Raw genomic sequence first — 26,330 nt, 5'->3', positions numbered from 1 at the left:
CATAGTTATTTATATTCACACTTCTTTAAACTCCTCTCCATTCGATGCGCAGTCCCCCATGAAGACTTTGCTGGCCAGAATCACTTTTCCTTCACACCCTCAATTTGTTTATCTTTTCAAGGCATTTACCTGGGCTTGTACAAATAGAACTTTTGTTACAGTTTTTGGATGTCAAACAAACAAATTCAAACACATGACACGTGCAGTCCTCATGCATGACGTGCCCATTGCCCTGGCCAATAGGGTACTATTTCATCTCTCACACACAGATTACTGTTTGCTGAGATTTGAGTATGAGTGTCTGGCTTTATGAAAATCCTCAGAAACACCCTTAGGCTGCCTTTGAGGACTTCCTGTTTCCTGTTTTCAGCTCAATTAGCACTGTCGTGAGAAGCATAGCGGCTCATTTTAACTGGTCACATGCTTGTAGTTTACTGTCATTTCAGTACTAAGTCTCACTCACCATAAAAAATGACTTCTCACAACTGGGCTTCAGGACTGGAGAAGCATGGAAGGTACACTGATGTTTCCCTTAGTCTCGGTGGAGAAGTAATGGCCAAAGCTAGCTGTGGTCCCCATACCGGGGCTTTCCTCCAGAGCAATCTCCAGTGATGACCAGTCATTTAGGGTCCTGTCTGTTAGCTGGCATCTGGCACTCTACAGGAACAGTAGAAACACAACATACCGAAGGAACCTGTCAGCAAAGGCCTCTCCCTGAGGAGACATCTTCAGATCTTTACTTTGCATCTCTGTCAGAGGTTTCATACGCAGTGCAAAATGAACTGGATTACATTTGGTTTCATATAAAAATCAAACAAACTTCAGTTTCAGTGTTCATTCAGTGTGTGCTGCAGTGTGTCAGTGTTCATTCAGTGTGCACTGCATTGTGGCAGTTTCAGTGTTCATTCAGTGTGTGCTGCATTGTGGCAGTTTCTGTGTTCATTCAGTGTGCACTGCATTGTGGCAGTTTCAGTGTTCATTCAGTGTGTGCTGCAGTGTGGCAGTTTCAGTGTTCATTCAGTGTGCGCTGCAGTGTGGCAGTTTCAGTGTTCATTCAGTGTGTGCTGCATTGTGGCAGTTTCAGTGTTTATTCAGTGTGTACAGCATTGTGTCAGTGTTCATTCAGTGTGTGCTGCATTGTGGCAGTTTCAGTGTTCATTCAGTGTGTGCTGCAGTGTGGCAGTTTCAGTGTTCATTCAGTGTGTGCTGCATTGTGGCAGTTTCAGTGTTCATTCGGTGTGTGCTGCAGTGTGTCAGTTTCAGTGTTCACTCAGTGTGTGCTGCATTGTGGCAGTATTCATTCAGTGTGTGCTGCATTGTGGCAGTTTCAGTGTTCATTCAGTATGTGCTGCATTGTGTGAGTTTCAGTGTTCATTCAGTGTGTGCTGCATTGTGGCAGTTTCAGTGTTCATTCAGTGTGTGCTGCATGGTGTCAGTGTTCATTCAGTGTGTGCTGCAGTGTGTCAGTTTCAATGTTCATTCAGCGTGTGCTGCATTGTGGCAGTTTCAGTGTTCATTCAGTGTGTGCTGCATTGTGTGAGTTTCAGTGTTCATTCAGTGTGTGCTGCTGTGTGGCAGTTTCATTCAGTGTGTGCTGCATTGTGTCAGTTTCAGTGTTCATGCAGTGTGTGCTGCATTGTGGCAGTTTCAGTGTTCATTCAGTGTGTGCTGCATTGTGGCAGTTTCAGTGTTTATTCAGTGTGTGCTGCATGGAGTCAGTTTCAGTGTTCATTCAGTATGTGCTGCATTGTGGCAGTTTCAGTGTTCATTCAGTGTGTACAGCATTGTGTCAGTGTTCATTCAGTGTGTGCTGCATGGAGTCAGTGTTCATTCAGTGTGTGCTGCAGTGTGGCAGTGGGCTGCATATAGCTGCTGAATGGTGCTGCATGGATGATTGGTTAAAATACAAAATCAGTAACATAATGTATGCTCTTCATTTAATGTATTAGCCTGTAAATAGGTTTACATTGCATTGATTTATTTTCTTTTTAATTTGTAGAGAAGGTGCAGCACAATAACTTTGGGCTGCTGTCTTTGAGAAATGAGAATACTCAATAAGCTATTCATGTTCCTGTTAGGGAAAGCATACTCACATTGCATGTAATAGATAGGTAAAGTCACAGTATTATATTCATAAAAAGTGAAAAGTGAAATTCTCATTGTGTACTGTTATGCTAACGCCAAATGTTTTTTCCAGGACAGTGAGCTGGCAAGAGGAAAGATAATGTTAAAGCCTGGAGACTGACATAAGGAAAGGACAGAAGGGATGTCTTGGGTTTGGTAATATGTCCCCTACTGCGCCATGAATTACCCAGCAGTCACAACCACTTACACAATTCACACACTCCGCTCACTGTCTTGGTGTGAAAGGTAGCAGTGCTGTTGTACATGGCGCAACACAAAGTATTCTGTGATAAATCAATACTGAAAGTGTGTAAAATAAAATTGACCTGTTTGAATGTCCATTGGTATCCCAGTATTCAGATCCCTCAAGCTGAGGGTTTATTTGAGACCTGGTGGCTGATTGAGGGTGAATGGCGAAGCTTGGTTTGTGACGGACAGGTGGGCCAGCTGGTGGCTGATTGAGGGTGAATGGCGAAGCTTGGTTTGTGACAGACAGGTGAGGCAGCTGGTGGCTGATTGAGGGTGAATGGCGAAGCTTGGTTTGTGACAGACAGGTGAGCCAGCTGGTGGCTGATTGAGGGTGAATGGCTAAGCTTGGTTTGTGACGGACAGATGAGCCAGCTGGTGGCTGATTGAGGGTGAATGGCTAAGCTTGGTTTGTGACGGACAGGTGAGCCAGCTGCAGGATGAGGCCGGAGAAGATGAGCGAATAGAAGAGGCGAAGGAGGACTACCTGGGGCAGGAGGAGCAGGGACTCCAGCAGGTGAATCTCTGATGGAGGTTTACAACAGTGAGAGTGTAGAGCTACTCATTCCCAACCCCTACAAGTTCCTCTCACTCCCTTATCCCTGAAAAAAGCAATAATAATAATAATAATAATTATAATAAATATAGCCGCAAGCAGCGATTCCTGGGTTCAAGCCAACTCGGACCGTTAGAAGGTGAAAGCTGCGATGTGCAATAAGAACTAGTCAGAATCAGAGTAATTGTAATAGTCAAGTCCATTCATACATACAAGGAATTTGACTTGACACTGTATGTTCATTCTCAATGAATGAATGTAAAGGTTTACTTGCACAACAAACTAACAGTAGCATAGGACCATCATCATCATGTCATGCAAGAACTATAAGAACTAGTCATCACATCATACAAGAACTAAATAAATAAATGACGGTTTGATTGTGTCTGCATGAACTATTTAATGATAGGTATTGGGTTTGGGAAAAGAAACACTGAAAGAAACCACGTAATGTGATGCCTGTAAGCCTGGTCTGAATGTGCGGACATGTCTCCATGTTTGCTTTGCTGTGGACTGAACACGCCCCTTTCTCCTCTAGGCCCAGGTTGACCATGTGGAGCTGAGAGTAGATCTACAGGCACTGACTCAGCACAATTCAGCTCTCAAAGAGGACCAGAGACTCCACGCCAAGCTGGAGAACTTAGAGCAGGTCCTCAAGGTAGGGAAGGACCTCCTGAAACCAGATTCGTCAAAATGCCTATATCCCTATAGTTCCTGTATAGTAAGCGATATATTTCCACATAAAATATGTTCTCTCATTCTTTTGATGCTCATCATATAGTTTACACTGGCATGGGCACACCCTGGTTCAGATTGCACCTTTTATTTGATGTGTCTTTCTAGAAGGGTCCTTTTAGAAAGAAAGTAGGGTCTATGTACTGAGCTTGTTAATCTGAGGCTGGCTGTGACGGCCAGTGCGCTGGGCGCTGAGCTCACGGACTCTGTGTCCTTGGCTTTGTCCTTGGCCCACAGCATATGCGAGAGGTCACAGAGAGAGATGAGCTCACAGACTCTGTGTCCTTGGCTTTGTCCTTGGCCCACAGCATATGCGAGAGGTCACAGAGAGAAGGCAGCAGCTGGAGCAGGAGCATGAGCAGGCGTTGGCTATCCTCACCTTCAAACAAAATGAGGTCAAACGATTACAGAGGGTGAGTGTCATGGCTACACCTGCTCCGCCGCAAACATAACGAAGCCGACACCCGCCAGCACCCCCCCCCCCCCACCCGTCGAGAATATCCAACACACCCCCCCCCACCCCCCGTCGAGAACATCCAACACCCCCCCCCCACCCCCCGTCGACAACATCGGGTGACACCAACGGTCGACCGCACTGGGTGTCACCAACCCTAGTGACGCCACTGATACTGTATCAGCAAAATTTACAGCTGAATCTAGTCCCATCCCCCAATTCCCATAGAGATCCATTCAAATGCAAAGAGTTTTTGTATCGCTTGTAGAACAACCTAAAAATAAGATATCAAGACGCTGATGATGTTGACAGGTCACACATCAGGAAGTCATGACATGCGAATGATATGCAACCAAATACAAAACATGACTCTTTTATTTGACATTATGTTAATTTATCCACTGTATAAGTGAATTTCCCTGTTTCTAGCTTTTCCTCAAACAGTTCACTGCAGCAAAAGTAAACGAGCAAATGGTGGCACAGGAGGTCTCAGGAGTGCATTTGTTTAATTCAAATTTTCTGACCAATGATTTGTTGTTAAGACCATTAACAACATTATTTTGCCATTTTGGGCTTGGCCCATTTTTTTTTTGCCCAGGAGTATAGTAGCTAATATACTTTTTTCAATAACAGGCTCAATTTGCTGCTAAGAAAGAACAAGAGGGGGTTGTTCAGATGCTGGAGGTGAGTATCATCAGTTTATCTTAGTTTGTCTTATGAAGAATGGCGGAAGTGTCCATATGATATGTAACTGGAGGTAACCATTGAGATTCTGGATATTCTCTTTTCGCTGGTGATGTATTTGCCATTTTGGCATACCTGCTGTTCAAATCTGTTGTTTCAATTCTTGACAAATCTTGCGACGACAGTAGTTTATTTATTTATTTATTTGTTTGTTTGTTCATTGTTTGCCGTAATGACTCCCACGGGAACACTATACATCATCATTCTCATTTGTTTTACAACCTGGTTTGCCTAAGTCTGGGGTGCACAACAACGGCCAACGTCTGCTCATAATTATTCAGTTAGCTCAATCATATCTTTATCTGACATTTGTGTAATCACCAGGTGTAGCCACAGACTGCAAGTACATCCTGAAGGTTTTACTGTGCTCCAGTACAGGATTGAACCTGCATAGTTTATAGAGCTGTCAGAAAACTAGAACTCGGGTAATTGGTTGGAACAAAGCCAGAACAAAGCCAGCACACAGACTTACCCTCCTGGACTGGATTCTGCACCCCTGGACTAAATGATCTGAGAGATCTTTCATGAGATTTTTCACGGTTCAGCTGTCATTAATCGGTCTGCACGTGTTTTTAAGCAAGCGTGTTTTTTTAGGTTAATAACCTTTGTTTTCCAATCTTATGTTTTTTTTTTTCTTCCTGCAAACCAGAGTACACTGGACTGCATGCAGGTATCATTAACACACAGCATCCACACATCATTTGTGCTCCTGATCCCTCCTTGTAGATGTTTAATCCTTTGCTTTAAAGTACCGCTGTATGCAGGCATGGCTGTACCAAAATAGCAAGGCTGCAGCTGAATGAAGGTGGAAAAACCTAAAAGTAAAGCGGTTTCACTGGAAATACACTGATCCTATAGCTTCAACTGCTTTAGCTGTCCACAGCAGAGTTTAAATAGGTTGCTTAGGTTGTTAGAGAGCAAGCCAAAATTGCCTTGTTGTGAACCTTTCCACTGAAAGCCTGGATGAGCTCCTGTAGGTTAATGGGATACACTGGCACTGTGACCTCGCGTGGAGAAGCAGCGAGAGCTCCCTCCCCGTGCACGTTGCATAACCGGTTTCATGATTATGGTATTTGTTTTTAGTAATCCTTTGTGTTGACACTGGAGCCCTTCATCTGCTGGTGCTTTCACCAGAGCAGGTGATTAAAGGAGGCCAGCAGCGAAGCAGTGTCCTGCTGCTTTAAGGACCTATAGGCTGGACCGTGCTCGTAGTGACGAGGGCTCAGAGCGATTGTTTCATGGCCATGCAATATGAGGGGGGGTTAGACGCCTGACGCAGGGGGCTTTCCTGGAAAGGGGGGCTGCTGGGCTGGCTCATGCTGTTTGGTGGGCTGGCCATTTCCTCCCTTAGTACAGGGGCGTGGTCACATTCAGTAAACACACTCGCGCTCATGGAACAGAGCATGGGCCTGATGCTGCATTTAGTTTTTTTCCCCAGAGGTGATTTTGTAGAGTGAGCCTCTCGCTGATGGAAGTGGATTAAGGCCTGCTGGCACATTACCCTCTGCCCTTACCCCTGATTACCCTCTGCCCCGCCCCTGATTACCCACTGCCCCCACCCCTGATTACCCACTTCCCCGCCCCTGATTACCCACTGCCCCGCCCCTGATTACCCACTGCCCCCGCCCCTGACTACCCACTACCCCGCCCCTGACTACCCACTGCCCCACCCCTGATAACCCTCTGCCCCCACCCCTGATTACCCACTGCTCCGCCCCTGATTACCCACTGCCCCCACCCCTGATTACCCACTGCCCCCACCCCTGATTACCCACTGCCCCGCCCCTGATTACCCACTACCCCGCCCCTGACTACCCACTGCCCCACCCCTGATAACCCTCTGCCCCCACCCCTGATTACCCACTGCTCCGCCCCTGATTACCCACTGCCCCCACCCCTGATTACCCACTGCCCCCGCCCCTGATTACCCACTGCCCCCGCCCCTGATTACCCACTACCCCGCCCCTGATTACCCACTGCCCCCGCCCCTGATTACCCACTGCCCCCGCCCCTGATTACCCACTGCCCCACCCCTGATTACCCACTACCCCGCCCCTGATTACCCACTGCCCCACCTCTGATTACCCACTGCCCCGCCCCTGATTACCCACCTGCCCTGCCCCTGATAACCCACTGCCCCCGCCCCGATTACCCACTGCCCCTCCCCTGATTACCCACTGCCCCGCCCCTGACTACTCACTCCCCCACCCCTGATTACCCACTGCCCCGCCCCTGATTACCCACCTGCCCCACCCCTGATTACCCACTGCCCCACCCCTGATTACCCACTGCCCCCACTCCTGATTACCCACTGCCCCGCCCCTGATTACCCACAGCCCCACCCCTGATTACCCACTGCCCCGCCCCTGATTGCCCACTGCCCCGACCCTGATTACCCACTGCCCCACCCCTGATTACCCACTGCCCCACCCCTGACGTAGTTAATGAGCACCTCTCCTTCCTCCCAGAGCGTCAAAGCCACCTCCCAGAGCAGCGGCTGTGACTGTCAGCCAGAGCTGTGATCAGCCTGAGAGAGCAGGGGATGGGGGGGGGGAGGGGGAGTCACCCACCTGAGAGAGCAGGGAACAGGCGGGGGGGCAGTCATCCACCTGAGAGGGCAGGGGACGGGTGGGGGAGTCACCCACCCCTAAGAGAGAGTGGACGGGTGGGGGGGGAGGGAGTCACCCACCCTTAAGAGAGAGGGGACGGGTGGGGGGGGAGGGAGTCACCCACCTCTAAGAGAGTAGGGGGGGAATCACCCGCACTAGCGCTAATCTGCTCTGCTCTGTTCAAACCTGCTGTACACAGAAGGGCAGGTTTGAGAATCAACGTCTGATTTTTGTTGATAGACAGAGCACCTTTACTCCTTTTGCTCTCTTTTTTTTGGACTGTCGAGGGGGTGGGTCGCGTAGCTGATTATGACCTAAAAGGAACATTTTGAGTTTATGAGCCTAAATCATGTAGATAATATATGTGGCCTGCATAAGCAGTTTACACTCCATCAGGACATAAAAAAGGAAGTGAAATTTGTGCATCGCTTGCAGATTGCAACTGAAGTTTATTTTATCTCAAATGTGAATTTTTAATTGAAATGAGTGTCATAACCCCACCATATTGATCTGAGGCAAGCATTCAATAATTAGACTTTACAATGCTGAGGGGGGTTTTACGTAACTGGCTCAAGCCAAGCCAAGCTTAGTGCTCCTGTAGTGCCTGTTACCCTTCTCTTTTCCCTTTCCCGTTACCTTTCCCTTTCTCCGCTAGTCCTTCCCCTACGCACAATGACTATGCATTTTCATCATTTTGTAGCGTGGGCTGAATTATATATTTAATACTCCTGCAGTCTTTTTTGCCTAACACTGCAGTGTACTGGGGACAAGAATTTAGGGATTGTTGTGTAAGGGAATGGGAAAGAGATGCATGTAAATTCACATTTACAGTAAGATCATTGAAGTCAGGCACTGAAGTTCCCAACCCCTTGTCTCCAGGCAACAGTCCTGGAGCTGGAGGAGAAGTGCAGGAGCCAGAGCCAGCAGTTTTCCCTGCTGTCCCACGAGCTGGAGCGCTTCCGTCTGCAGACGGGAGATGTACCCGATGCGGAATTCTATCAGTTGATCAACGGAGTCAGAGGTGGGCGGTACAGCCGTGTCTGACTGACCCCTGTGTCTGACTGACCCCTCTATCTGACTGACCCCTCTGTCTGACTGACCCCCGTGTCTGACTGACTCCTCTGTCTGACTGACCCCTCTGTCTGACTGACCCCTCTGTCTGACTGACCCCTCTATCTGACTGACCCCTGTGTCTGACCCCTCTGTCTGACTGACTCCTCTGTCTGACTGACCCCTCTGTCTGACTGACTCCTCTGTCTGACTGACCCCTCTGTCTGACTGACCTCTGTGTCTGACCCCAGTGTCTGACTGACTCCTGTCCTCCTGCAGAGCCAGAGTTCACTTCTCATGTATCAAGGCCAGTGAGGCCGTCATGGCCGCCAGCTCATCAGCGCCGGGTGCTGCCACCTATCAGCTCAAAACCAGGACCCACAGCCGCCTATAGGCACCTCCCCCCAACGCCGGGGCCCCTCCCACTCCACACGCACAAATCCCCAACATCCTGTCAGGTGAGTTCCTACTCCACACGCACAAATCCCCAACATCCTGTCAGGCGGGTTCCTACTCCACACACACAAATCCCCAACATCCTGTCAGGTGAGTTTCTACTCCACACGCACAAATCCTCAACATCCTGTCAGGTAAGTTCCTACTCCACACGCACAAATCCTCAACATCCTGTCAGGTAAGTTCCTACTCCACACACAAATCCTGTACATCCTATCAGGTGGCTTCCTACTCCACACGCACAAATCCCCATCATCCTATCAGGTGAGATCCTACACCACACACAAATCCCCAACATCCTGTTAGGTGGGTTCCTACTCCACACGCACAAATCCCCAACATCCTGTCAGGTAAGTTCCTACTCCACACACAAATCCCGTACATCCTATCAGGTGGCTTCCTACTCCACACGCACAAATCCCCATCATCCTATCAGGTGAGATCCTACACCACACACAAATCCCCAACATCCGGTCAGGTGGGTTCCTACTCCACACGCACAAATCCCCAACATCCGGTCAGGTGGGTTCCTACTCCACACGCACAAATCCCCAACATCCGGTCAGGTGGGTTCCTACTCCACACGCACAAATCCCCAACATCCTGTCAGGTGAGTTCCTATTCCACACACCCAAATCCCCAACATATCAGGTGAATTCCCCCTGTCCTCCTTCCTGGACAGTGTGGATTGTAGCGTCACTCAATTTTCGCACTATTTGTTTTTTCCCTTTCTACGTGTAAAAAATCAAAGTGTGAGTATCAGTTCAAAGTCCCAGTGAGCACAACAGCAAGTGAACCAACAGGGTGTGTATTGAACCAAACAATTGCAAACTAACTGTTATTTAGCCCCAAGAGTAGGTATGAGCACTTATTCATAAAAATGCAGAAACTGGATAACGTTTTTGCACTTCTATGGGTTTATTACTGTTAACACATTAGACAGACACATCTCATAACTGATAACCAATATTGTAACTAAATCTTTCTGTTGCTTAGATGCAGTTGCAAATTTTTTACATTTCTGGGTATGTGAAAAACTGGATGTTATTTTTTGCTCGTGGACTGTAAACCACAGTCAGACGTACATCTTTAAATTTTTTGTATTCAGCTGTATTTCTCACACTTGTGCATAAGGTACATTACAGAGTGCTGGAATTATGGGAGATTTTTGAAGGCACAGTTCTTCTGGTGTTATCTGGATTTTCTGCTGTCTCATTCTACAGATAAAGCAGAAATATGGGTTTTTCCCAGAATGCCATCTGTCTGGAGGTTTCCAATGGGAAAGGGCTGAGTTCCTCACCCCTGTGGAAGTTTGATAAAGCTCAGATTTACAGATTACCTACTGACTGCAGTGAATTATTTGGGGTGTCAAAGGTCTGAGTGATCCTTAAAAGGTTCCTCAGTCACCATAAACAGATACCTTGGGACTTCTTGCTTATTCATTTGTAAGGCCCGTCCTGGATCGTGGCCTTATTGTGGCAGAAGAGCTTGCAAGGTTTTACGATGCCCGGAGCTATGTCGTTGGGGGTTCTATATGTCCCCCAGTAGGGTCTCCCAAGGTGAACAGGTCTGGGGTGAGGACTCAGACGAACATGATCCAATCAACCACTACGTATGGTAAACAAATACAAAGCTAAGTTTACCCAGCCTGGGATAGGGTTAACGGGACCCATCCTTGGAGTCAGGCCTGGGGGTAGTGTCCGCAGGCGAGCACCTGGTGGGCGGGCAGCCCACGTATCTCAGCTTGGCCCAGCCCGAAAAGACTATGTGGGACAACCTTGTGGGCCCACCACATGCAAGGCTCAGGGTAGGGGTCGGGTGCAATGCCAATCAAGCAGAGGGCAAGAACAGGGTAGATCCGTGCGGCATCTGTCCAGACAACAGAAACTGATTCTTGGCATGTGGAACATTACCTCTCTGCTGAGGAAGGAGCCGAAGCTGGTGTGTGAGGTTGAGAAATACCAACGAGATATAGTTGGGCTCACCTCTACACAGTGTTAGCTCTCGAACCAAACTCCTGGATAGGGGGTGGTCTCTCTCCTACTCGGGAGTTGTTCAGAGTGAGAGGCGCCTGGCAGGAGTGGGGATACTCATAAGTACCTGGCTGGTGGCCGCTCAGTTGGAGTTTACGCAGTGACTGCGTGTGATAGAGAGTAAAAGTTTGACTGTTATTTGCACTTATGCACCTAATAGCAGTTCAGAGTATTCAGCCTTCTTGGAGAAGGTGGGTGGGGTGCTGGAAAAGGCCCCACTTACTGACTCTATTGTTCTACTGGGAGACTTCAATGCTCACGTTGGCAATGACTGGGAAACTTAGAGGGGCATGATTGGGAGGAACGGCCTCTTTGATCTGTGTTATTGGACTTCTGGGCTAGTCATAGTTTGTCCATAAAGAACACCATGTTCGAACACAAGGATGTTCATAAGTGTACATGGTACCAGAACACCTTGGATCAAAGGTCGATGATCAACTTTGTAGTTGTTTCATCAGACCTGCAACCAGTTCTGGACACTCGGATGAATAGAGGAGCAGAGCTGTCAACTGATCACCATCTGGTGGTGAGTTGGATCAGATGGCAGGGGAAGCTGCCAGACAGACCAGGTAGGCCCAAACATGTAGTGAGGGTCTGCTGGGAATGCCTGGCAGAAGAGTCCATCCAGAATGATTTCAACTGTCACCTCCGAGAGAGCTTTTCCCATATCCTGGAGGAGGTTGGGGACATGGAGTCTGAATGGACTCTGTTTAAAACCTCTATTGTGGAAGTGGCTGCTAGAGGTTGCGGTCACAAGCTGGTTGGTGTTATCCTGGCGGCAACCCAAGGATCCGTTGGTGGACTCCAGCGGTGAGGGAGGCAGTCAAGCTGAAGAAAGAGGCATTCTGGACCTGGCTAGCACTAGGAAACTCTGATTCAGCAGACAGGTACCAGCAGACGAAAACTCACTGTTCACTCACGGGTCACTGTTGCGTGCCATTCGGGCCCTGTATACTCCGAGTGAAAGCTGTGTTTGCATTCTCGGCATTAAGTCAAGCTCGTTCAAAGTGGGTGTCAGACTCCACCAAGGGTGCGCTTTGTCTCCCCTCCTGTTCATGATATTCATGGACAGGATTTCAAGGCGTAGCCGAGGTATGGAGTGTGTCCAGTTTGGGGACAATGGAATAGCATCTCTGCTTTTTGCAGATGATGTCGTTCTCTTAGCCTCATCATGCTGTGACCTTCGATGCCCACTAGAGCGGTTTGCAGCTGAGTGTGATGCGGTCGGGATGAAGCATCAGCACCTCCAAGTCCGTGGTCATGGTCCCCTCCTGGAAAAAGATGGTTTACCCTCTTCAAGTAAGGGAGGAGCAACTGCCCCAGGTGGAGGAGTTCTAGTATCTTGGGATTCGGAGATTGACGGCCGTCTAGGTGCAGCGGTTGCAGTAATGCAGGCATTGTATCGGACGTGAAGTGGTGAAGAAGGAACTGAGCCAAAAGGCAAAGCTCTCGATTTACTAGTCAATGTTCGTCCCTACTCTCACCTATGATCACATGCTATGGGTAGTGACTGAAAGAGTGAGATCGCGAATACAAGAAGCCGAAATGGGGTTTCTCTGTAGGGTGGCAGGGCTTACTCTCATTGATAGGGTGAGGAGCTCAGCTATCCGGGAGTAGAACTGCTGCTCCTCCACATTGAAAGGAGTCAGTTGATGTGGTTTGGGCATCTGGTGAGGATGCCTCCTGGGCGCCTTCCTCTGGAGGCATTCTGGGCTCGGCCACTGGGGAGGAGACCTAGGGGCAGACCTAGGACACACTGGAAGGATTATATCCAAAGGCTGGCCTGGGATCGCTTAGGTGTCCATCCGGATGAGTTGGCGGAAGTCGCTAGGGAGAGGGACGTCTGTGCTGCTCTGCTTGCCCCTTTACCCTGACTTGGACTAAGCAGTTAGAGAATGGATGGATGGTATATTTACAATACCATGGCATTAGCCCATTCTTATCTGTTCTAAGTCAGCTAATGACTGAGTAAGAAAGCATTTTATATCGTAAAAATGGAGCAAAGGCAACAGCTCACATCAAGGACGATGACATAACAGATTTTAGCCATTTTAATTAATCTATTCTGTTAGTCCTGTGTCATTTGCTCGGTGGAGGACTTGTTTGTGCATTTCTCTGGAACAATGTGCATTGTTCGGTTGTGTTCCAGGTTGTGGCTGCCAGAGAAGGTGGAACAGCAGCTGGAAAACCGAAAGTCTTCATTGTCAGACACAGGTAGCTGAGCCACCCGGCTCATTGTGACTGCTCTCTGGTGATCAGCCCGTCCGAACCTCCGGCTGGTCCCGCTGACCAGCCATTTTCCCTTGATTTCTGCAGCTATGATCCATACAACGGCCCCAACCACAGCCCAGAGGTAGAGCTTCCTCTCAGAGCTGGAGAGTACATCTGTGTCTATGGAGACATAGATGAGGATGGCTTCTATGAAGGTTATTATTATTATTATTATTATTATTATTATTATTATTATTATTATTAGTAGTAGTATTAGTGGTAGTAGTAGTAGTAGTAGTAGTAGTAGTAGTTGTAGTAATAGTAATAATAGTAGTAGTAATCGTAGTAATAGTAGTGGCAGTAATAGTAGTTGTTCTAATCCACATAGACTTACAGGGTTATCAAGGCGTAATAGATAAGGGTATAGTATATCATAAGATTCAGCAACGGCATAGGCACAGAATAAGTACCACACAGTTGTAGTGAAGCCTAAAATGGCAGTGGATGTGTATGTGTAAAGTCATATGTGGCATAGGAGACTCGGGCACCAGCCCAGCCCGTAATGTGATCTCCGCCATCTTGTCCTCTCCTTCCCGTAGGTGAGCTGATGGACGGAAGGCGGGGGCTGGTCCCGTCCAACTTTGTGGAGCTGGTTTCCATCGAGGACATAACAGGCCTTCCTCAGTCATCGGTCAGCGACTTCTCATACAACCGCCTGCAGCTCCACCCTGAAAGCCTGGAGAGGAGCGACCCTCCCCGCCCTGAGGAGGGCGTCCCGGGCAGGACCCAGGGCCTGATGACTAACGGCTTTGACACGGACGCGGAGGAGCTGGCCGTGGATTCAGTGCCTTACCCGCGGAGGCTGAGCCTGATCAAGCAGCTGGCCAAGAGCATCATCATCGGCTGGGACCCGCCGCTGGTGCCCGCCGGCTGGGGCAACGTGTGGAGCTACAACGTGTTCGTGGACGAGGAGCTGCGGCTGAACGTACCCTTCGGCGCACAGACCAAGGCCGTGCTGGAGCGCATGGACGTCAACCTGAAGGCCTACCGGGTGTCGCTGCAGAGCGTGACGGAGAGAGGCAGCTCGGACAGCCTGCGCTGCACCTTCCTGGTGGGGCGGGATGTCTGCATGGCCCCCACCCAGCTGCGGGCCGAGCACGTCGCTGCCACCTCCGCCCACCTCACCTGGTTGCCCAGCAACAGCAGCTACACGCACACGGTGTCTCTGAATGACGGAGAGCGCTGGCTGGTCAAGCCGGGGGGCTACTCCTTGTTGCTCAGCGACCTGAGGCCCCGGCAGCTCTACAGGGCCACGGTGGAAGCCAGGTCACACTGCACTCCCTGGGAACTCTCTCTGTACGGCCGACAGCACAGGAGTGCGGCTGTGACATTCAGCACCCTGGCATCAGGTGAGCGCCCCCCCCCCCCCCCCCCCCCCCCCCGGTTCGGAGTCCACACTACACCAGGAGTAAGCATGAGCACGATGCCACATTATTACATTTCCTTAATATCCCATGAACATATGCATTTTATTTCCAGAAAATTATATTCTTGTCCGTTCCCCCTCTGTCGAATCTTGTGACATGATGCTGTTTTCCTCCATGTTTTAAACAGATTGTTTTGTATTTAAAAATAGAAAATATAAATTTATATAAATATAAATGAAATGACTGCATGTACATAGAGATATTCAGCACAATGACAATGGATGCCTGGAGCTGTGAGGGACATTATGATCTTAGCTACGTTGACATAACGCCACTGCGTAGGGCTGTTTTGCTCAGTCTCAGATACCTATTTTGTCTTTGTGCAGAGGCATTCCCTGTGCCCCAGTGATAATACATAAACTGCACGGTGCACCCTATCCTGTAATGTTAACCAACCATGTAACCAGAAGCCCAGCTTGTGTGTGTGTTCATTTCTGCATACAGCTCACCAAACAGATTGTTCCATTCCTCTGAATAAAATAACCCTCATCTGCAGACTCTGGGGCACTCACAGACGGCCACGCTGACTCAGATATGCACTCACAGGGGGCCACTCTCACTCAGAGATGCACTCACAGGGGCCCACGCTCAGGGGGCCACGCTCACTCAGATATGCACTCACAGGGGCCCACACTCAGGGGGCCACTCTCACTCAGAGATGCACTCACAGGGGCCCACGCTCACTCAGATATGCACTCACAAGGGGCCACTCTCACTCAGAGATGCACTCACAGGGGCCCACGCTCAGGGGGCCACGCTCACTCAGATATGCACTCACAGGGGCCCATGCTCAGGGGGCCACTCTCACTCAGAGATGCACTCACAGGGGCCCACACTCACTCAGAGATGCACTCACAAGGGGCCACGCTGACTCAGAGATGCACTCACAGGGGCCCACGCTCAGGGGGCCACGCTCACTCAGATATGCACTCACAGGGGGCCACGCTGACTCAGATATGCACTCACAGGGGGCCACGCTCAGGGGGCCACTCTCACTCAGAGATGCATTCACAGGGGCCCACGCTCACTCAGAGGTGCACTCACAGGGGGCCACTCTCACTCAGAGATGCGCTCACAGGGGGCCACGCCTACTCAGAGATGCACTCACAGGGGCCCACGCTCAGGGGACCATGCTCACTCAGATATGCACTCACAGCGGGCCACTCTCACTCAGAGATGCACTCACAGGGGGCCACGCCGACTCAGATATGCACTCACAGGGGCCCACGCTCAGGGGACCATGCTCACTCAGATATGCACTCACAGGGGCCCACGCTCAGGGGACCATGCTCACTCAGAGATGTGTTCTTATAAAGGCTGAACTGAGGTCCTCTCCTCTTCTGTCCAAAGGGCTTCCTTCCCCCCCGCTGGAGGTGCAGCTGGAGGCGGGGCCAAGCCCTGGCATTGCCCTGGTCAGCTGGATGCCCGTCGCTGCGGATGCCGCTGGCACATCAAACGGCGTCCCCGTGACCGGCTACACCATCTACGCAGACAAGAAGAAAGTAAGGAACAGTCTCTGCTTCTCCTCTCACATTAAAAATATTATTAGATGGTTACTGTGGGGAAAATGTAATTATGTAAGTTACTTGATTAGACAAATAATATCCCTTTGAAACTTTAATGTACAAATAAGCTTTTCTTTTCACCAGTTTAAGAATAATGGGTTCTGTCCTAGTTCATCTATACTATTTATTCATTGTGCACTGTACTGTAGGATACAATGGATGGAATGTACTGTCAACTGATTTCTCCTCAGTGAATGTGCTGCCTCAGTGAATGCGCTCAGTGAATCTTTTGTATGACAGAGTACTTGCAATTGCAATAACACCGCCTTTCAAAATAACATCTTCATTACCACAGAGAAACTTGATATCTCTGTAACACACCTTGAATGGATGGATTCATTTCCATTTTTTTCAATGATGTGGTGCCCTTCTCTGGTTCAGCAATGGCAGGCCATGACTGTTGTGGTGATTTGTTTTTCCCAAGGTCAGGCTCTCACAGTGGTGGTCTGTTTTTCCCAAGGTCAGGCATTGACAGTGGTGGTCTGTTTTTACCAAGGTCAGGTTCTGACAGTGGTGGTGGTCTTTTTCCCCCAAGGTCCTGGAGGTGTCTTCACCCACAGCTGGCAGTGCGCTGATGGGCCCCGCTCAGATCCAAACGCTGCAGACTGCCCGAGAGCTGACAGTGCGGACCATGTCGCCTCAGGGGGAGTCCCCCGACTCAGTGCCTGTCCCAGTCCTGCCCAACCTCACGGCCATCACGGCGGGAGAGACTCTCGCTCGCCCGGGCAGAGCCACCGTCCCGGCCATAAGCCCGCCCCTGGATCTCTCTGCTGCCAAAATGTCCACACTGCTCCACAGCCCAGCAGCAGACGCCCAGGCCCCCCTCCGCGGGGTACCCAGCAGTGCTTACAAAGCTAGATCTACAGATCGTGCCAGTGCTCTGTCACCGCAGGTAAAGAGTCTTTGCTCTGCAAGTGCGAGTGTGTAAATATGGCTAATGTGGGAGTGTGAGTGTGTAAATATGTCTAATGTGGGAGTGTGAGTGTGTAAATATGTCTAATGTGGGAGTGTGAGTGTGTAAATGTGTCTCTTTGCTGTGGGAGTGTGAGCATATAAATGTGTCAGTTTGCTATGGGAGTGTGAGTGTGTAAATGTGGGAGTGTGAGTGTGTAAATGTGTCTCTTTGCTGTGGGAGTGTGAGTGTGTAAATGTGTATCTTTGTTGTGGGAGTGTGATTGTGTAATTATGGGAGTGTGAATGTGTAAATATGTCTCTTTGTTGTGGGAGTATGAGAGTGTAAATGTGTATGTTTGCTGTGGGAGTGTGAGTGTGTAAATGTGTCTCTTAGCTGTGGGAGAGTGAGTGTGTAAATGTGTCTAATGTGGGAGTGTGAGTGTATAAATGTGTCTCTTAGCTGTGGGAGAGTGAGTGTGTAAATGTGTCTAATGTGGGAGTGTGAGTGTATAAATGTGTCTCTTAGCTGTGGGAGAGTGAGTGTGTAAATGTGTCTAATGTGGGAGTGTGAGTGTATAAATGTGTCTCAGCTATGGGAGAGTGAGTGTGTAAATGTGTCTAATGTGGGAGTGTGAGTGTTTAAATGTGTCTAATGTGGGAGTGTGAGTGTGTAAATGTGTCTAATGCGAGAGTGTGAGTGTATAAATGTGTCTAATGTGGGAGTGTGAGTGTGTAAATGTGTGTAATGTGAGAGTGTGAGTGTGTAAATGTGTCTAATAGCTGTGGGAGAGTGAGTGTGTAAATGTGTCTAATGTGGGAGTGTGAGTGTTTAAATGTGTCTAATGTGGGAGTGTGAGTGTATAAATGTGTCTAATGTGGGAGTGTGAGTGTATAAATGTGTCTAATGTGAGAGTGTGTGTGTAAATGTGTCTCTTAGCTGTGGGGGTGTGAGTGTGTAAATATGTCTAACGTGGGAGTGTGAGTGTATAAACGTGTCTAATGTGGGAGTGTGAGTGTTTAAATGTGTCTCTTAGCTGTGGAAGTGTGAGTGTGTAAATGTGTCTCTTAGCTGTGTGAGTGTGTAAATGTGCCTCTTTGCTGTGGGAGTGTGGGTGTGTAAATTTGTCACTGTTGTGGGAGCGTGAGTGTGTAAATGTGTATCTTTGCTGTGGGAGTGTGGGTGTGTAAATTTGTCACTGTTGTGGTAGTGTAAGTGTGTAAATGTGTACACTTACGCATTCATACTGTACTCTCTGTGCAGCAAATTCTTAAAAAAACCATGTGCAGTGACTTGTTTATTTCTTGTAATAATAAGACTTCCTGTTTTCAACATGTGGGTTTGCCTTGCAGAGAAATGCTTGGGAAGGAAGCCCTTATTAGCAATTGGATTTAATCGTTGGTTTGATGGTTAGGTATTAAGAGACAACAGATTGTTGCTTGTTTTAAGTGAGAATACAGCACTTTTCAGAAAGGTAATGTGGACGCTTGTGGCAGTTTCCACTGGCAGAAGACACTGCTCAGCTATGAAAGTGTGGCTGAATAACAAGAGTGAAAGTACAGAATCTGAAATGAATACTGGGAGTACCCTGCTCGGATTTCAGCTGTTACCCCAGACCTAGTCTGACTGAGCTTGAGGTCTTATGGGAAGGCTGGCACAGTTTCATTGCAGTTTCCACTGCCACATGTAGGGTGCACGTAAGGCCAACGTTTCACTCTCTAAGCTGTTGAAAGCCACCACCTGACACAGTGCACAGCTGTCGACTCTAACTGGCAGCAGTCAATCACTGCTGCATATTCAAATTAATTGATTGATTGTCACACTTCCTTGAAAAACAAAGCTATTTTTCATACAATTCAACTGTTCGCAAATGCAATTTGACGAGTTCTTATACTAAGATGTAACAAACACATTTCCATAGCATTATAATGTTGGAGGAGATTCATGTTTTTTTTTAAATTTTTTTTATTTTTTTATTAAGTAAGCAAAAACAAACAAAACAAAAGGGCAAAGGAGGTCACAAAGTCATATAATAAAATTACATAATCAAACCAGAACAAAACAGTAGGGAGGACAAAAAAAAAAAAAAAAGCAAGAGGGAAGTGATAGATTAGAGAATGCTGGGAGGGGTCTGAATGAGTGTATGTTTGTTGGGTGAAGGTGTGTGATGCCTGTGTGTGTGCAAGTGTATGTCAGATTTTAAATTTGGTAGGGATTGTGGTGTAGGTATAATGGCGGATATGTGTATGTGAGTGACGGGGAGCATGTTTATTGTGGATGGTGGACAGTCAAAAAGGGGTGATGAGTGAAGTCAGTGCGGGAATTAAGAATGCAGGGTATTAATGAATGGATTCCAGATTATGTCACAGTCAGCGGTTTGTTTTTTTAATGGAGGCAGATAATTTTTCCATTGATATGTATTTGATTAGTAGATTTTTCCAAAGTGCAATATTGATTTTTTTCCTTGATTTCCAGTTCATGAGGATAGTTTTCTTGGCGATGATTAGGGTTATGGGGAGTATTCTACTGGATGTGTTGTTTAGGTTGATGTTGGATGTGTCTCCTAGTAAGCAGAGTGGAGGGGATAGTGGGATGTGGCAGCCTAAAAGAAGAGAGAGGTTGTCAGTGATGTCCCGCCAGAATTGTTTGATTGGTGTGCACTCCCATGTGACATGCATATAGCCGTCTGTGATGTTCTGTGTGCAGTGCGGACAAATTTCAGAATCTATAAAGCCCATTTTAAACATCCTTTTCCCTGTGTAATGTACTCTATGAATAATCTTGTATTGTATGAGTTGTATGTTTGTGTTGGTGGATATAGAGAAGATATTTTTGCAGATTTGAGTCCAGAAGTCGGCACCTGGGATGATCTGTAGGTCTTGTTCCCATTTATTTGAAGGGATGGATATTGTGGAGATCCACATGTTGAAAGTTCCCCAGTCATTCAGTGGTGAATGGCAGTTAAAATCTCCCTGGCGTTTTGGGACAATAGATGAAGAGTATTATGGGTAAACACAGTTTGCCTTCAACATATAGGTGCACTTTTACATTCATTTAAAATCAGTGTCTGGTTGTGGCACACAGTCGGCAAATCAAGGAATGGATTTGGGAGGAAAGCAACCTTCCAAATGCGCTTGTTTGTTGTGTAGTTCCTGACAAGTTCAGAACCGCTCTGAGTGTTCTGTGGGATATTGTGCCAGTTCTTTGGACTAAACCTGGCTGCCTACCTTCTACCTGTGCTATGCCTCTGCAGATCATTAAAATGTATGCACTACAGCTAAATTTACTTCACAAATAAACATGTCTCAGGACTGTCAGAACAACTTATAGAAGTGACTTCTTAGTTGTTTTTTATCTTCTTGATGTTTTTAAAGATATGTTTATTTTGTACATGGGAGCAACATTCTGACTGGGATCTTCTTCGGTTTCATGCATGATTGTGACAAAAGCATTTCTGAGCTGCAGCAGCACAAAGTCACTGTTAAAATGAAGAGCTATTAGGATTAGCACAAACTCAGCCAGTGCTAATTTTAAGCCTGGCTAAATGGGACATGTAAATACAAGACACTGGTGCTGTAAATGCCCTGCACTAATGCCTTCACAAAGAATATTACAGTTAGCTTGTCATGTGACAATAAAGTTATTATTTACCTACAGGTTCTAAAACAAGATTGTTTAGTCTTACACAAAACCAAACAGAAATTAAATTTGAAATTAAACATCTGCAATAATATTTTTAATGTGTCCACTGTAACTTAATGAATTATCATAGAAAAATGTGTTACTTATATAGCTTATGGTGATGCCCACAGTGACCGGTTGTCTGATGTGAATAGATTCTGTTTTGCAATAAGTCTAAAATGACTTGCTGAAGTCAGCGAAAGAACTGGCTACTGCAAATATGACTTGGGCTTGTTAAAATCCAGAGACGGAACAAAAGAAAAGTAGTCCAGAAAATAAATGGCAAAAAGCTCGTTTGAAAAGCAGTAGGGCACAGGGACTGCCGAGTGTAATTCTGTCTGTTTCACTGCCTGTGAATGGGGTGCGGTCCTCACTCCTGAGACTCTGGGGGTCTTTCTGACAAAAAATAACAATGAAATCTTCCTCGCAGAGGCGAAATGTACAGATCATTCAATCTCAACCAAGATGTACAGCTTTTCTGGGGAAATAACATGAGTGGATTGTCCTTGCCATGTACGCACATAAGTGGATATACCTTGCCATGTACGCACATGAGTGGACGTTCCTTGCCATGTACGCACATGAGTGGATGTACCTTGCCATGTATGCACATGAGTGGATGTACCTTGCCATGTACGCACATGAGTGGATGTACCTTGCCATGTACGCACATGAGTGGACGTTCCTTGCCATGTACGCACATGAGTGGATGTACCTTGCCATGTACGCACATGAGTGGATGTACCTTGCCATGTACGCACATGAGTGGACGTTCCTTGCCATGTACGCACATAAGTGGATATACCTTGCCATGTATGCACATGAGTGGACGTTCCTTGCCATGTACGCACATGAGTGGATGTACCTTGCCATGTATGCACATGAGTGGATGTACCTTGCCATGTACGCACATGAGTGGATGTACCTTGCCATGTACCCCCATGAGTTGACGTTCCTTGCCATGTACGCACATGAGTGGACGTTCCTTGCCATGTACGCACATGAGTGGATGTACCTTGCCATGTATGCACTTGAGTGGATGTACCTTGCCATGTACGCACATGAGTGGACATTCCTTGCCATGTACGCACATGAGTGGATGTACCTTGCCATGTACGCACATGAGTGGATGTACCTTGCCATGTACGCACATGAGTGGACGTTCCTTGCCATGTACGCACATAAGTGGATATACCTTGCCATGTACGCACATGAGCGGACGTTCCTTGCCATGTACGCACATGAGTGGATGTACCTTGCCATGTATGCACATGAGTGGATGTACCTTGCCATGTACGCACATGAGTGGACGTTCCTTGCCATGTACGCACATGAGTGGATGTACCTTGCCATGTACGCACATGAGTGGACATTCCTTTCCATGTACGCACATGAGTGGATGTACCTTGCCATGTACACACATGAGTGGACGCTCCTTGCCATGTACCCCCATGAGTTGACGTTCCTTGCCATGTACGCACATGAGTGGATGTACCTTGCCATGTGCCCCCGTGAGTGACCCACACTTCCAGCATTGCCTGCATTTCTCTGTTGCTGCAGGTCGGCTTGGCCTCCTCCTCCATCGCTGTTCAGACGTTAGAGGCAGCCACAGGGCTGGGGATGAGGGTTCCCACCATCTCTGTCTCCGAGTTTCTGGAACACATAGACTCTGGGGCTGAGCCCCACCCTCCCACAGGCCCCGCCCCCCTGTCTCCTCAGGAGGTGGGTCCTAAGTCAAACCCGCAGGACCCTGCAGACACCCACCCCCAAATTCCCATCTGTCCCCAGCTCTCACCCCTGGAGCCCGGGACAGAGGACGGGAGTTCCAGGCGGAGCACCTGGGCGAGGTCTGCGGACGAGTCTGCAGGCCAGCCCGAGCTCACTCCCCGGGAGCCCCGCCCCCTGAAGACACCGCAGGTTTGCTGCCTCTGATGTCATCACTTAACTGCCTGGTGCTAATCCCCACGGGATCCTAGGCAGCCTCAGCTCAATCAGGTCATCGCTGCTGGTGGGAAAACCCAGGCAGCTTTGCTAAGAGCAAAGAGCAAAAAGCTTTGCTTTAGCACACCGCTAAATGCTGAGTGATGAGCTTTTGCACATATGCTTCAGTCAGACTCAGACCCACTCCTTCTTATATGAGTCACATCCTGCCTCAAAATCGTGAGAGCAGACGTCCTGAAAATAAGGGGGCGGGGCAGGGGCCCCGCCCCCTTATGCGACACAAGCGAACTTGTGCGACACAAGCGAACTGAAGCGTAGTTTTCCGCTTCTATTCTATTTTTCTGCTTGCCGCGCGTCATGATGACCTGTTTATTCACAGAAATATGCTCTAAAATGCTAGGTATACATGCTCTGATTTATATTTCATCCTTATATTAGGCTATTGGGGGTGTGTCCCTAGTTCCCTACCATATATGTTATAAGCAGCTAAAAAATACAAGCCTTTTCGTTTTTGTATTGTCCTTGCAGGGAAAAAAAACAAACAAAAAAAGGAACTTTGGAAAATGCAAACTTAGTTTCGCTATGTTATTTTGCGGAGGGGGTGGGGTAAATTTGAAAATACACCATAGAAAGACGTAGCCTATTGAATGATGTAGAAGTGAATGCACCGAGCAGCGGTTTGTTAGCTCGAGTGTTGGAAGGTAGTTTTTAACCAACCATTGCTCAGCCTATTTGACTTCTCCAGTGTCTTCGTTCGCCGTGCTTTCAAAAAGGGCTTGTTAATAAAAATCAGATAATCCACAGAGCTTTAAAAAATCTGATTTAGTGGTCTTGCCGATGAAAGTGCACATATTTTACAAATGAAGTTGTAAGCAAGCCTTTATTGCACTTGTACTTCAAAGCGTCTAGTGTTCATGGCGTTGTGGTGTTCATATCCCTTAAAGTCTAAACTGTTACGCTATCTTTTTGATGATGAACTGATTTTACTAAATCTGATCATATAAATGTTTTGATGTGAATAACGACACGGGAATTCCCAATGGTTGATTATGGATTATTTATTATTATTATTATTATTATTATGATCATTACATATTCTTCATAAAGTTGGCACGCTTGTTAACCAAGCAAATAAATTAATATAGTTTGAGATTGATTATTTTGTAGGCTACGTTGCGATTTAAGCTTATGGTAATTCTTTAAAGCGTTTACTTTAATCACGTATTTACATGAGTTAACAAAATATTACCAAATTAACAAACTGAAAAAGGTCTCTCACCAAGTATTCACTTAACCCACTTAAAAGGGTGAGATTAGCAGGCCCAGGACGTCTTGCTTGGTAGCTAGCTTTCCTGGAATATTGGAACAATGTAAGCGAGTAGAGAACGTGTGTTCAGCTAAAAGCTTTTCTGTTTCATTTTCAGGTAAGACCGTATGAACCAAAAATGTTGTATAGTTTTAGTATGCGTACAAATTCCTGTTGACTTTTGCATGCTTGTATGCAAGAATGTTGTAAGATAATGTTGGCTAAAACGGTTAGAAATTGAACTACCTTGTGTGCTAGCCGCAGGCTAGGGTTCGTTACCTACGTTACAGTGGGTTTTTCACGAATCATCTTATAATGCTTATTTCTGCATTGAATTAACAGGGCTTAATTACTTTTAATGACATTAATTATTTCTGTCACAGAAAAACAGTGTGATACACAACAGTACTGTAACATGCTTGGTAGCAAGCTTCACTGGGGTGCTAGCAAGCTAAGTGAGCTGAAAACGAGTGTCTGCTTATGTGGTCAGCTAAAAGTTTTTGTTTTCTTTGCAGTGGAAAAAGAACTGCTTGTTTTCATTAAAATATGTGGCACCAGAAGACTTGTGTCGTCATTCTGCAAGATGCAACATATGCATGTCACCCATAGCCTACCTTTATATGAATTATTATTATTACTTACTCATTACAAACACAGTGCAAAAAGAAACGATATCTCATGGAAAACACGTTTTCAACATACAAAAATGCCAAGTTACTCACACATACAAAGCGCTGTCTATAAGTCATTCATTCAAACTGCCAAAATGCCAAAATCTAGGCCTGCCATTAAAATAATTGATATCAAAATTTCTAGGCTATCTTGCCGCACAGAAATTAAACAAGCTGTATTCCAAAGCAATGCTACCCAATGTTTCCCATGTTTTGCAGTAACAGATGATTTAAATGAGCACCACTTTGTTGGTTATCATTGATCTGATGTGATTTTTACAGCATATTTCTCAATTCATCTGGATAGGAGACCCAACATGGCCGCTGTCTGAGTAGGGCTGGGGTGAGCTCTGACATGTCCAACCTCCTGGAAAAGGATGAGGGCCTCTGCTCTGACATGCTAGGAGAGGAGTCTCATGAAAGTACCAGAGAAGATGACAAGGTAGGCACACTGGTAGATTGAAAGAAAATGCATATCCGCACACTGGATTACAGCTCCCAATACTTTATTGACTAAAAAAGCAAAGCAACATTTCAACCCAACACGGTCTTCATCAGGTAAATGACGACCCTGTTGGGTTGAAATGTTGCTTTGCTTTTTTAGTCAATAAAGTATTGGGAGCTGTAATCCAGTGTGCGGATATCCATTTATTTTCAATCTTCACATGTACTTTTATCCTGCACCTGGCCAAATACTGGTTGGACTGGTTGCACACAACTACTCTACTGTGGTAGGCACACTGTCCGGGTGAGCACACTGCCCTGGTGAGCATGCTCTGTCCTGGTGAGAACACTACCCTGGTGAGCACACTGGGCTGGTGAGAACACTGCCCTGGTGAGCATGCTCTGTCCTGGTGAACACGCTCTGCCCTGGTGAGCACACTGGGCTGGTGAGCACACTACCCTGGTGAGTACACTGGGCTGGTGGGCACGCTGCCCTGGTGAGCACACTGCTCTGGTGAGCACACTGGACAGGTGAGCACGCTGCTCTGGTGAGCACACTGAACTGGTGAGCACACTGGACTGGTGAGCATGCTGCCCTGATGAGCACACCTCTGGTGAGCACACTGCCCTGGTGAGCACACTGGGCTGGTGAGCACACTGCCCTGGTGAGCACACTGGGCTGGTGAGCACACTGCTCTGGTGAGCACACTGGACTGGTGAGCACACTGCTCTGGTGAGCACACTGGACTGGTGAGCACCCTGCTCTGGTGAGCACACTGGACTGGTGAGCATGCTGCCCTGATGAGCACACCTCTCTGGTGAGCACACTGCCCTGGTGAGCACACTGGGCTGGTGAGCACACTGCCCTGGTGAGCACGCTGCCCTGGTGAGCATGCTGGACTGGTGAGCACACTGCCCTGGTGAGCACACTGGGCTGGTGAGCACAATGCCCTGGTGAGCACACTGGGCTGGTGAGCACACTGCCCTGGTGAGCATGCTGGACTGGTGAGCACACTGCCCTGGTGAGCACACTGGGCTGGTGAGAACACTGCCCTGGTGAGCACGCTGCCCTGGTGAGCATGCTGGACTGGTGTGCAAAATATTTCTGTAGACTTCAGAATTCAT

At 47.6% G+C, this 26,330-nt stretch overlaps 1 protein-coding gene across 6 annotated transcripts in view; it reads left to right on the top strand.

The window, feature by feature from the left end:
- Positions 1-26,330, top strand: part of LOC118210191 (RIMS-binding protein 2-like) — a 43,105-nt gene that overhangs the window by 1,146 nt on the left and 15,629 nt on the right. Inside the window, exons 2-16 of one of the 6 annotated variants that reach the window (XM_035386162.1) lie at positions 2,198-2,280; positions 2,795-2,887; positions 3,465-3,584; positions 3,970-4,074; positions 4,749-4,799; positions 5,509-5,529; positions 8,348-8,489; positions 8,798-8,976; positions 13,157-13,221; positions 13,324-13,433; positions 13,818-14,627; positions 16,056-16,207; positions 16,806-17,162; positions 22,632-22,760; positions 25,069-25,203. In XM_035386162.1, coding sequence (XP_035242053.1) covers positions 3,973-4,074; positions 4,749-4,799; positions 5,509-5,529; positions 8,348-8,489; positions 8,798-8,976; positions 13,157-13,221; positions 13,324-13,433; positions 13,818-14,627; positions 16,056-16,207; positions 16,806-17,162; positions 22,632-22,760; positions 25,069-25,203 — 2,253 coding nt within the window. In that variant the 5' untranslated portion in view covers positions 2,198-2,280; positions 2,795-2,887; positions 3,465-3,584; positions 3,970-3,972. Of the gene's footprint in view, positions 1-2,197; positions 2,281-2,794; positions 2,888-3,464; positions 3,585-3,969; positions 4,075-4,748; positions 4,800-5,508; positions 5,530-8,347; positions 8,490-8,797; positions 8,977-13,156; positions 13,222-13,323; positions 13,434-13,817; positions 14,628-16,055; positions 16,208-16,805; positions 17,163-22,403; positions 22,761-25,068; positions 25,204-26,330 lie in introns of all 6 variants that reach the window. The other 5 variants (XM_035386161.1, XM_035386159.1, XM_035386160.1 and 2 more) reach the window with 5 other exon arrangements.

The sequence above is a fragment of the Anguilla anguilla genome, chromosome 12 (assembly GCF_013347855.1).
Source record: "Anguilla anguilla isolate fAngAng1 chromosome 12, fAngAng1.pri, whole genome shotgun sequence".
Classification (NCBI taxonomy): Eukaryota; Metazoa; Chordata; class Actinopteri; order Anguilliformes; family Anguillidae; genus Anguilla; species Anguilla anguilla.
Note: the sequence above shows the minus strand (reverse complement) of the source record. Positions and strands in the feature narration are given on the sequence as shown.